Source organism: Liolophura sinensis, chromosome 11 (genome assembly GCF_032854445.1).
Source record: "Liolophura sinensis isolate JHLJ2023 chromosome 11, CUHK_Ljap_v2, whole genome shotgun sequence".
NCBI lineage: Eukaryota > Metazoa > Mollusca > Polyplacophora > Chitonida > Chitonidae > Liolophura > Liolophura sinensis.
The window spans coordinates 16,358,278-16,371,426 of NC_088305.1; the positions used below are offsets into that span (position 1 = coordinate 16,358,278).

At 38.5% G+C, this 13,149-nt stretch overlaps 1 protein-coding gene across 1 annotated transcript in view; it reads right to left on the bottom strand.

Moving 5' to 3' along the window:
• Positions 1 to 11,099, bottom strand: part of LOC135478120 (reversion-inducing cysteine-rich protein with Kazal motifs-like) — a 100,257-nt gene extending 89,158 nt beyond the window's left edge. Inside the window, exons 1-2 of the mRNA XM_064758392.1 lie at positions 10,739 to 11,099; positions 5,677 to 5,735 (exon numbers count right to left, since the gene is read on the bottom strand). Coding sequence (XP_064614462.1) covers positions 5,677 to 5,735; positions 10,739 to 10,967 — 288 coding nt within the window. The 5' untranslated portion in view covers positions 10,968 to 11,099. The remainder of the gene's footprint in view (positions 1 to 5,676; positions 5,736 to 10,738) is intronic.
• Between the last annotated feature and the right edge of the window lie 2,050 nt (positions 11,100 to 13,149).

Consider the following 13,149-nt stretch of genomic DNA (forward strand, 5'->3'; position numbering starts at 1 on the left):
GCAGATTATAATTCAAAAAGATTTAAGGTAACTGTATAATTATGACAGGCAATACATATATATGTACCAGTCTTTTAGAAGTGCGAGTACATGCAACATATGCCTCAAAAAGTTTACGAATTGGATCATCTTCCAAATTCCACTACTCAGCAAAAAATAAGTTGTGCAAATTCAAAAATGTATACATACATAACATATATATGCAAATAGACATGTGTACCCCAAGGTGAGCAATTAAAGCCCCCTATCCACTTAATCTTGTATTTAAATCAGAGCTTCATAAATATTCACGAGGGGAATGGCATACTATATGAGAGAAGGTGCATGCACCGTTGGGTTTTCATCGTGAATTACTTGTAGGTAGAGGCATGAGAGAACAGGCTCGATACGGAATAGTGAATGGTTAGATTAACACAACCATAGAACTTCACATCATTGGGGTTAAATTGCAACCATGTACTGCCGGCTATAGTCATGAGAAAATTGACATCAAGCTTTCTGTAGCCCTCCTGAAAACCCCAAGGCTTTGTGATTTTACTAGAAATCCATGTAGTGTCGTCAAACATCATGAATGAAATATTCAGCTGAAAGGGAGATTAAAAGTATATGTAATAGGTAGGTAAAGTATATGTAATAGGTAGGTAACATATATGTAACAGGTAGGTAAAGTATATGTAATAGGTAGGTAAAGTATATGTAATAGGTAAGTAACATATATGTAACAGGTAGGTAAAGTATATGTAATAGGTAGGTAAAGTATATGTAATAGGTAGGTACTGTATGTGTAATAGGTAGTTTGGGCCAACAAGAGCTCGTTTCCTGATCTACACTACATGTCACATTGCCTCTTTCCAATGGACATATACAGTGGTAAGCTGATCAGATATAAATTATTCTGAGCATTTACAAAGCTATCTGTTATAATAAATTAATTCATTTTTTTTAATTTAAATTTCTTCCCATATTTTCATTATACAGATATATGTTCTTACAAAATCCTGAACACACAAATCGAAAGCTGAGTGAATGGTCTGGAGTACATGTAATTATAGCTGTTCAAACACAGGATAATTTCACCTCGGCAGAGTTTTTGACTAAATCAAAGATTGAAGTAAAAATAAAAACACTTGAGTCCAGGACAAGTTTTGAAATCATCACAAGAGTGGCGAGAGGCTACATGTGCAACAGACTGAGTAATACTTATGTCCCTATACAGTAACAGAAAACACATGTGGCATGCACACAAGTCGTGCAATAATGAATTCACTTTTACATCCATCGCCTGTGTTCCCTTTTTATTTATTTATTTATTTATCTATTTTGATTGGTGTTTTATGCCGTACTCCAGAATTTTTCACTTGTACAACAGCAGCTAGCATTATGGCATTACCCACGACCATCTGCAGGTTGCTGCAGAGCTTCCCACATGCTGTTCCCTTTTTGCAATTTTTGTAATATTATTACCTATATTAATCCGCACACCTGGTAACCTGCACAAGATTGAGGCACTAAAATTTTGCAGTATATTATATGTCACTGCGCTGCCATCATAATACAGATGGCCCCCAGTGCTGTAGTGAACTGGTGTTTTATTACTTAAGGGATACTCTGTGCCATGGTCTATGTAAGCTATAGGCTCACCACATGAGGTATTTTATAGCCAGGTAGCGATGTCTTTTTTAACGTCAGTTTTACACAGGTAAATCTAGTCGCAGTGGACTGAACATCCTTCATTTTTCAAGCTCCATTGCTCTCCTCACAAAACCTGGCACAAAAAACCTACCAAGCTGAAAATTGCTCGTTTCAACAGATTTTATACTTGGTAATTCTTCCCTGAAAAGATATCATTACTATATCTGTTCAGTCCAGTGGGTGGGGAGGGGGGTTAGGGGGGTGGGGGGTTAGGGGGGTTTTGAGAAGAAGAATGCATGCCCTGCAAAAAAAGTCACTGAGTCTATACATGGTCAATGGACCGTAGCTAAACAGTATCAGCCTTGTAAGCCCAACTTTATTCTCCCCACTTGACTGCATAACTTATTTACATGTCATAGAATAAAAGTCTCAGTCGGTTAGAGCGCTAGCGCAGCTTAATGACCCAGGAGTAGCTTACCAATGCAGTCGCTGTGAGTTCAAGTCCAGCTCATGCTGGTTTCCTCTCCGGCCGTACGTGGGAGGGTCTGCCAGCAACCTGCGGATGGCTGTGGGTTTCCCCCTGGCTCTGCCCAGTTTCCTCCCACCATAATGCCGGCCGCTGTCACATAAGTGAAATATTCTTGTGTACGGCGTAAAACACTGATCAAATAAATAAATAAATAGAATAAAAGTCTAATACAGGTATTAGTATTACTTGTGTGCTACAGATTTTATGCCCTCTTCAACTGCCCCCCACATCCCCACCCCACACGCCCTGCCATGACGCCCTCCCCAGACCACTAGGTTTATTACATTTCAGTTGAACTTTAGAATGCAAAAGTGCCCTTAAAATGATACTTTTGATATCCAAGTTTTTCTGATAAGGACTAAACAATCTTCAGTGGTTCTGTATTAAATATTGACAACTGAATTTTGATGAAATACACTGTACATACCTAACACTACCATTCACTCTTTGATTTTGACTTTCATCACTTAATATTTTAAAATCCCCTAAGCAATCAAAAGCAAGCAAATTTTATGCCCAAATATAATAGATACCCAAAGTCAGCCATGCAACCTCAAAAGGACATACAATTTGAAGTGTGAATAAATGTGGTAGGATATTTTTTAATATTACTTACTCATATTGATTGATGTTAGCAAGTTGCTCATTTAGCTCAATATTAAATTTGTTTTGACACTCTCTCAATAGCAGCCTACAAAAATTATACTTTAGAGCTCAACAGGACCTGAAACAAGAAGCTTCAATTGTTTGACACTGGCACTAAGTTTATGTCATCCTAATACCAAACACTCTGATATACATGTACGAAGAAATGTTACAAGTAACTCTGGTAGGGTCTTATAGGCAGTGTTACTTAGCTTAAAGAGATCCCAGTAACTTCCATCCAGATTCCTGCTAATAAAGTCCTTCATTATGGCAGCAAACACAAGTTTTTGATTTTCTATCCCACAGAGTTGCACATGACAGGTTTTCTATGTTTTTTGTTGCAAATTTTCAAACCTTGAGCCATGAGAGGTTTAGCGAGCCTCAACTACACACATGCACAATGGGCCAAAAAGGCTTAATGGTTTGGGAGTAACCAAACTCCTCTGACATTCTCCTCCCTTATAATTACTACACTTTTTTTTAGGACAGGTGGCAAATCATCACCCTGGCAACTGTCCAGTTACAGAGGTGACTCTTATAATCTGGTGAGAAATGGATGTCAAATGTTTATGCAGTATGTCCGGACGTTTTCTGTATATAAACGTTAATTATTGACAACATGGATAAGTACCGTCAATGTTTTCTTTTTTATAAACTGTCAAATATCAATACAATGTTTACATGTATTTTTGCTATCATTTATGCAATATGTTTATATTTTATTTATGTATTTATTTGACTGGTGTTTTACGCCGTTCTCAAGAATATTTCACTTATACGACGGCGGCCAGCATTACGGTGGGAGGAAACCGGGCACAACCCGGGGGAAACCCACGACCATCCGCAGGTTACTGGCAGACCTTCCCACTTACAGCCGGAGAGGAAGCCAGCATGAGCTGGACTTGAACTCACAGCGACTGCATTGGTGAGAGGCTTCTAGGTCATTACGCTGCGCTAGCGCGCTAAACGACTGAGCCACGGAGGCCCCCAATATGTTTATACAATACATGTGTGTTTGCTGTGGGTTTAGTGACGTACATAACTATTTTTCAGTAATATGATGACGAGGGGTCATAAAGTGTGTGTACATATATTGTATCATTTTGTGGCAGGGCAAGTCTACTGAAGTGTCAGGCCAAAGACACCATACATGACACCCCATCCAATCACATTACGCAAATTATCGGGCAATCCCTGCTCTAAAAGAAAGAAAAAAATACTGTCAAAATCACCTATACTATGTTTAAATGTACTGCAATTAATTCTTATTTTCATCATTCAGCAGAAGTGAAATTTCTAATATCACTTTTCTCAAAGAAAAGTAACTAGAAAACTTTGTTAAATACTCTATTTATCAATGCCAGAGACTGGTATCTTGCCTAGGGATTTCATAAATAGTTTCCAAATGAACAACCAGGAAAACATCTGGTAGTAAACATTTGTTGCGGCCAGAATGTCTACAGTTGCGAGCACACGATAACATTTTACAATACTAGCTCTAATCCAGACTGTCAACAAACTGGTGAATACTCATGAAGGATTCCTGTGAACATCTTTTCAAAAAACGAACAGTTCCATAGATTTATGGAATGGATTTGCAGCCAAGACTAGGATCCCGATTTCACACTGTCTAAGGGTGTCCAATTGAGCGTACGAATACGTATTCATAGGCACCTATTGAGGCCTTTAACTCTTGTACAATACCCCAGGTTGTAAAGACGCTAGCTGTGAAAGGAAAACCTGGACAAAATGAAGTCGGCACAGATCTGCCTAAGCCTGACAGCTTTATCTCTCCAGTTCAAAGGGTCAATTCTCTATCAGTTTGCAAATAGTTTTCTTACTCTCTAAAGTTTCCTAGATACACTAAATTCCCAGGTGATACTGCCGTAGCCCTGCTGCCACGACGGTCAATCCATCCAAATATCAGTCTATAATATCTCATAGGACATCTGCCTTGTAAACTTCAACTTGTTAAAAATGTTTCATTTAACGCTCCATGTTTCAAGTGTACTTAAAATTCAATCTGAAATATCCTTTGAAATGAATTTCAGCTGCAAAAAAACAGGAACTGCGGAGATCAATTCATGTTGTAAAGGCAACAACAAAAGTTGTCTTTAAAAAGCAAGAATAGCTTTCCAGTTATACTTTACATCTAAAACTAAAATTTAAAAACAGAAGATATAGGATGACTGCGTCCATGAAATTTAAAGGACTTTCAAAAATAACGTGAAACAGGTGGCATATAACGTAATCCACTTCTTCAAAAGATGTGACTTTCAATTCAGCTGAAAACACTACAGTTATGAATGTCTTATCTGATTCTTACTTGTAGATAAACCATGCTACCTATTATATGCATGTATTTTCATTTGTCAACAATTAATAATTCTCTGTATTTGTACTATAGCATTCCCTGTGCAATACTGTTTTTATTTCTGATATGTAATTCTGTGCAATATCTGAGTATCTATATTTGTGCAAGTGGTACTATGACAGCCACCAAACTTTGCGCTCTTACACACTTGCCAATAATAGATACATATCACATCCCTTTAAACCATACAAAATACTTAAGTATTTACTAAAGCTGTTATAATAGCCCCAAAATTGCTCTTTGCAATTTAAAAGCATATGTATACATATGCAATTATATAAGTTTGCACTCAGTAACAACAGTGCATTCAAGTGCGATTACAGGACTTTATTATAAACTAATGTGCAATCGTTTCTCTTGTGCAAAACATTCAAACTGTTCACATCTCCTTGAGCACTTCTGTAACAAACTGCCTTCCAACAGTTGATCTCCTAATTGCATCCCTTTGTTTATAATTGCTCAGATTCGTTACGGAATGAATATATAGATTGCTTACCTGTTCGCAGGCATATCGACAAGGGCTGTGTCGTGTCAAATCCGAGCAACACTGTGGCGCTGTGGGCAGAAAACAGAGGAGGGAAAAATCAATGGAGGGAAAGTTTGAAAATAAAAGCCCTGGCAAAGACAAGGTGTACATAGCACATACCACACTAACCGTGGCCAACGATTCCTTCAGGCCACAGCTCTATCTATTAACTCTTTGTTCTTGTTTCATTTTCCTTTATTGGTATTGCTGTGGGCTCGAGCAAGAAGCATGGATAATGTGCCCCATCCCCACCCCTCTTAGCCTCCCTTTTTTTTTTTTTCTTTTAGATAAATCGCATCAAACATCTTGATTGTGCTTTATGGAATGTGTTGTCAAGGAAAACACTTGCTTGCTACTGATGTGTTTTGGCTATAAAATATTAAATAATATTTAGTGAACAGCTTAATTGTCTTCTTTGTTCATTAATTTTTGGTATTGAAGTACCGATATACAGACAATAAAATATGAACATTTGTTGTGAAAAGCCTAACTGTCTCCCCCATACATGTCTATTCCCTAATGTTCACTCATATTTTTGAGAATTAAAGGCTTACTACATGTATGTAATGTACTTTCCGTGGAGTGATACATCATGACATACACATTGGTTACATTAAGTTTTATTCCCCAGATTCTTTTAATAACCAGGCCTATATGTAACTTTATAAACACAAGGCATGATACACCCTTTAATTTGATATGTTATCTTTCAAGCATTGCTTGGCTACATGTAGACTTTATACATACATTCAAATAACAGCAAGTAAATTCATAAACTCAGGTTTTTAACACCGCATGAAAACTATGAAAAAAAACAATGTATATATATATATATATATATATATATATATATATATATATATATATATATATATATATAAATAATAATATAAAATATATAAAAACCTTTCCAGGGTTTGCAGGCAAATTAAAACTAATTTTAATGGTTCATTTACCACAGCACATTTTAAGTGTTAATGAAAGCAAATTTTACAGCAAAATGTTGTCCTGCCTTTCATGTCGCACTTGTAAAATCAAACGCTTGCATACATCGCATGGTACATTTGCTTCACCTCTCCCGTCATTGCCTCATTACAGTCACATATTAAAAAAAAAGTACTGCAGCTAAACATACATGTCTAATGATAAGAAATATTAGTGGCATAATTTTGACTTCCCAGTTTAAATAACGATCTGACATCATTTGAGTTTATAATCTACCTAGACTCATAACATGTACAAGACACAAGACAAGTACATGTACCACAATGGCAAGAGAGTACCACAAAAACATGTACCACTGACGAGAAAGTACCACATGTACATGTGCCACAGTGACAAGGTGGTTTAAGTCAGTTCCGGTTTGCTTTCACGCTAGGCAGAAAACCAGGGTGTATTAGTCCCCTTGGGTTTGCGTTTATGCTAGGCAGAAAACCAAGGCGTTTAAAGTTAGCACGGGCTCACGTTCATGCTAGGCAGAAAATCAAGATGTTTTAAGACGAAACAGGGTTGCATTAATGCTAATGGCAGAAAACCAAGGTGTTCTAAGTCAGGATGGGTTTGCGTTTATTGCTTAAAGCAGAAAACCAAGGTGTTCTAAATCAGGATGGATTTGCGTTTATTGCTTAAAGCAGAAAACCAAGGTGTTCTAAATCAGGATGGGTTTGCACTTATTGCTTAAAGCAGAAAACCAAGGTGTTCTAAGTCAGGATGGGTTTGCGTTTATTGCTTAAAGCAGAAAACCAACGTGTTCTAAGTCAGGATGGGTTTGCGTTTATTGCTTAAAGCAGAAAACCAAGGTGTTCTAAGTCAGGATGGGTTTGCGTTTATTGCTTAAAGCAGAAAACCAAGGTGTTCTAAGTCAGGATGGGTTTGCGTTTATTGCTTAAAGCAGAAAACCAAGGTGTTCTAAGTCAGGATGGGTTTGCGTTTATTGCTTAAAGCAGAAAACCAAGGTGTTCTAAGTCAGGATGGGTTTGCGTTTATTGCTTAAAGCAGAAAACCAAGGTGTTCTAAATCAGGATGGGTTTGCGTTTATTGCTTAAAGCAGAAAAACAAGGTGTTTTAAGTCAGGATGGGTTTGCGTTTATTGCTTAAAGCAGAAAACCAAGGTGTTCTAAATCAGGATGGGTTTGCGTTTATTGCTTAAAGCAGAAAAACAAGGTGTTTTAAGTCAGGATGGGTTTGCGTTTATTGCTTAAAGCAGAAAACCAAGGTGTTCTAAGTCAGGATGGGTTTGCATTCATGCTTAAAGCAGAAAACCAAAGTGTTTTAATCAGGATGGGTTTGCATTCACGCTTAAAGCAGAAAACCAAGGTGTTTTAAGTCAGGATGGGTTTGCATTCATGCTTAAAGAAGAAAACCAAGGTGTTTTAAGTCAGGATGGGTTTGCATTCAGTGATGTCATGGTTCTGATGGGGCATTCAACTTCATACATACTTAACACATCAGGATTTCCAGCTACGCTAATTAGCGCTAACTTCAAAGTTCAAACATATCTGAGTTCTTATGAAGTCATGGCCACAAGTGCACAAAGGGGCGCAAAAAGTTGGAAGAATGAAAATGAAAATATGTTTGGCTCCCGTCACAAACAATTGGCCATGACAGCGTCAATATTGGGCAGAAAATTATACAGGAAAATAGATGATTAATGCCGTCAATATTGGAGACACCCTGGTAACAGCCAGGAATGAGCGGGAGACCTTCCATCATGGGGCCTCCGTTAAACAAGGCTGTACGCAGGACACGCTGTTTGTCGTATGTGACAGACAGCCCAACTAAACTCTTGCTAGGTTCCGTTTTCGCCACGATCGTTACTGGAACTGTTTATTTGTCAATTCCACACACTCACAGAGCATGTCCCCCCCCCACTTGTCAAAGCCTTGTAACGGCAGTCAGGACACATTTTGACCCCCCTGCAAACTGATCAGGTCTCCTAGCAGTTACTCAAACTCTGGCCAGCACCGATAAAACAGTACACAGCCAAATAACCTCTCTACAGTCTAATGGGAGAGTAAATTTGTGATGACTGGAAAGGGAATGCTATTTCGCCTACACCTCTCTGCTTAAAAAAAATTTAATTAATACCTTGGCACTTAAGAGACAATTCTCCATATCCCAGCAAGACTTTAGTAAGGAGATTTCAGCTATAACCACATGTATACATAACTCTATAGGACAGGTGGGAAAAACTATTTATACCAGTAAGTACAAGCAGACAGAGACCATTAGCTGCATAGCACACTGGATTTCCTTTGATTATTACCATAATTAATATGATTTCCTGAGCATCTATTATTAATTATAATATATGCATAATTCTGAAGATGCTATGGGTGCTGAGGTCCTCAAATGCTAAGCACACAGCTGAGGTACTAATTAATAACTTACAGGTATTAACAATTGTAAGAGGCATGGGAATTAAACACCAACAGTTTTTTTTCTTTTTACAATGCACATACTACAGTTTTGAGAACCAATAAAACTACCATTGTAAAAATCGACCTTAAATTTTGCCCTTGAGATATTCTGAGAGTTCTAATTGTCTTAAAAAGCTGTTCAGCTTTGTTCGGAAGATTGAGTGATATCGAACTCAAAAGTATGTTTCAGTCGCCACTAAGTAATATTTCACGTAAAATCTACCAAATGCTCAGTCAAAGCAGTTCATATAGTTTACAAAATGGATGAAGGGTTTAACATGGAACTTATCAAATTTTCAGACATATTACATATGGATGAGGAGTCACTAGGTGTCTGCTTGTGTCTTCTTGTGGCAGGGCGAGCCCATGTCGTCAAAGTATGCAGCACTGAGTGCCAAGTGAGGCAGCAACAAGTACCATTTTTAAAGTCTTTGGTATGACCCAACCCAGGTTGTAGATTAAAGAAAGCAAGAAATGTACAAGTGCACAAATCCCAGTGAAATTGCAGGTGACATTTTTACAAGGCAAATTTTTTTTAAATAGTTCTCATCACAACTACAAGTGCAGGATGTAAATTGAATTTTAGGAAATGAGAATTACTTTGAAAAAAATAGATAGTTCCACCATAAAAAAAAAACCCTTACACAAGTGCCCTCTATTGATAAAGCTTTACATTTGCATTTGGCGTTGTCAGTTACATGTTATTCTGCACCAAGGCGACTGCAGAGGATCAAGCATAGAATGTGCAGAAAAATAAGTTACAAGAGAAGGCTTTCACTGTATTAAAGGAACAAAATGTCCATCGCAGAAAATACATTTCATTTCCTACTGAAATAAGTAAAAGAGTTTAACAGACTTGTATTAAACACATTCAAAGCAGTAAAACGTGTGAAACGTATACTGTGGGAAATATGTTGTTTTTGTATGTGAAAATTTTAACAACAACTAAAAGCCAAATACTGAATGTAATACTGGAAAAAGGAAAATATTGAAATATTTTGTCGTAGAATAGATAAACACAGCCATATCCAATGCTGCGTATAAAGCAATTTTCAAAAAACGGGCAAATAATACACAATGTCTTCCGCTACGTTCTGTTACGGTGTCGGCAGACCACGGGAAAATCGACAGCTGGCATCGACAAGCCGCCCCGCCTCGATGCGCCTCGAGCCCGGGACGACGGCAGAGAAGAGCCGTGCTGAAGTCCGTTAAAAATAGCCGGGGCAGAAGCGCTATGACAGAGGCACAGCTGTATTTTTCACTGTGTAAGGCACGTAAGAACTGACCGAAGAGAGCTTAACAGGGGGACCTCAACGATTATCTAAGCAAAATTCGGCCTCACTGTCCCCCAGTTTACCTCCAGAATCAACGTCCAGTAAAAGATATGGCCTAAATTCGACAAGTACTGAAGAGATAAGCGAGAGTTAAGCTTAGGAATTGAGTATGAGACAGTCGGTAAATCCACGGCCTATTATGAACCTCAATCCGCCATGATTAGGTTAGGCTACATGGAGCTGTGAGGCCGGGGCAGCCAAATCGACTTGGCGACCCGTGCAAATCCATGGCGATTATGGACAGTTCAGGCGACCTAATGGAACAAAAAGCTGACTTACCCCTAGCTGAGACAATAGACAGGGATAGCAGTAGTAAAGCTACCCCTGCAAACATCATGGTAAGCACTGACATGGCTTTAAGTTGGCGGCGTGCATGTTGTCCCGTGTCTTTAACCGCTGCTGCTGCTCCACTACTGCGGCCGCCTGCCCACGTTGTATGCGGCAGCCCACAACAAAAGGCTGTGCCGCGACCCCCCCTGCTATCCATTAGCTCGCTCCTAGCAAGCATTAACACCGTATAGCGGGTCTTCTACCCTCTCCGGAATCGAAAACCTCGAATTACCCTCCCCAAATTATGTCTGGCTAAATATATTCTCTTGTGCGATGATTTACCGGGAAGTTGACCCATTTTCCGTGGACACGACGTTACGCCATTGCATTAGTTGTACTACACACACCGCTCAAACAGACCGAAGGGGGTGTGCGCGCTAAACGGAACGCTAAATAATTATTTGAATAAGGAATGAGCAATTACTGTGATCGCTCCTCGTCCAATAGACAGTCGTTTCGAGACGATTTGTTACGCTGAGTGGCTTATAATCAGTTCTGATGGAGGGGTGATTTTATAAGCTCTGGCGTTAAACGGATTCAATGAAAGATTTGATAGGCTGAGTATTTTCTTGGAGGGATGGGGGTTTGCAGCTAAGCTGTAAAGCTAGATTGCAAGAAGCCCTATATATCCCCTCGTATATACTCTATTGTGGTCGGGGGATTTGAGCAGATCGCTGTACAAACTGAGAGCAAAGCCAAGTAAGTTTACTACGCTGGTGATAAGTGGCCCCCGACAACGTTTTTAAGCCATGCGACAGAATGCGATTGAAGCCAGCCAGTTAAGGTCGAGAGAATGTATTAAGAGGGGAAATAAAGATTTACCGATACCGTTGGAGAAGTAACGAAAAAAGAGAAAGAGAGAGAAAAAATGAAATCAAAGGCAAAGGCCTCTTTTCTTATTACTCTACCTACAGATATGGGAATATATTTGGGCTTTTTAGCCTCCACTAAAAAAAAGAAAATGATCTGCTAATTTTAAAACAAAGTTTTTCAATGTCTGAATGATGCTAAAATGTATTTTACTGTTATAACACAATATACTGTGTTATATTCAAAATATTATCCTATTAGTCCAATGCAATGTTGAGTCAAAAGGACGAGTGTGCTATACGTAACAGAATAATTCACCACAGTCACAGAATACATTTTGCTTTTTTGTTTTTCGGAGTGTTTTAAGGGGATATTTCTTTATACACCAATCACAAAATCGTATACGTAATCCGGTATGGTAAGCAGTATAGGGCTGAAAACCTATCTACAGGCCTATATATAAGCCCTTAATGCAATTTCGGTCATACATTTTTGAATACCGTATCTTTACCTAATAAAAGATATATGAACTACTGTTTGAACGAACAATCGTGGTCACATAAGATATATGAAGTGTCAGATGGGGGCGGAGGCATTTCACGCAATATCACATAATACGTTATAATCGTGTCGCTGTTATACATGGTGTCCCAGAAGTCGTGCATCATCCAGGTTGAGGTTGAATGCTTGAGCTACAGAGCGGTGTGCTGCCCCAACTCTTCCAAACATTCTTGTACTGTTAGTTTATTAGCCATAATTAACTCTGAAAGGGAGAAAAAATTTAAAATCAGTATTAAATCTGAAACAGAAAAAAAAAAATGAAAATCAGGATGGTGCACGACTTCTGGGACACCCTGTATATGCTGCACGGCACGCATTAAAGGCCCCATAGTTAATGTGTCGGTCTATCGCAGTGTGTCGCTCCACTTCGGCCGGGATAAAGGATTACGCTATACAAATTCCCCTAGGAGCCCTTATTTGATAACAATTAAATGGGCAACGCAATTAATCATTAAGTTCCACTTATAACAGGCCATACCTTTAACTTCTACCCAAATGCCCTGCCCGGTAAATCTAAGCGATTGTTCTATATTATACTTCTATATTGTTCTACATATACTTACATGGTTTACAGTTTTGTGCTTTATGGCGTGGACCTATATATAGGCCTATGTTATGTGTGTGTCCCAGAAATACTGCTCAGTTATGTGATTATCAGTGCAATGTAATTCTTCTAATGTTTATGAGGTATTAGCCGCCGTTCTGGCAGCAAAATGTTACATTTCTGTTTGACATTTTTTCAGAAAAGCAAAGACCATGTGACAGAAGAGAAATGGTGTGTTTCGGTTCTACAGTTACGTGTATTTTGGCTTAAAAGAGCAGACATGATGTCCCAAAGATTTTGTTTCATTTGACATACATTTATTGGCGTATAAACAGACCAGTTTCATAAAATTACTTCATTATTTCAGTTTGTCACTTTGGTTTTCTCCACTCATGAATCCATAAATCTCATGTATAGGTGAAACTTCGTTAAACGCCTATTACAC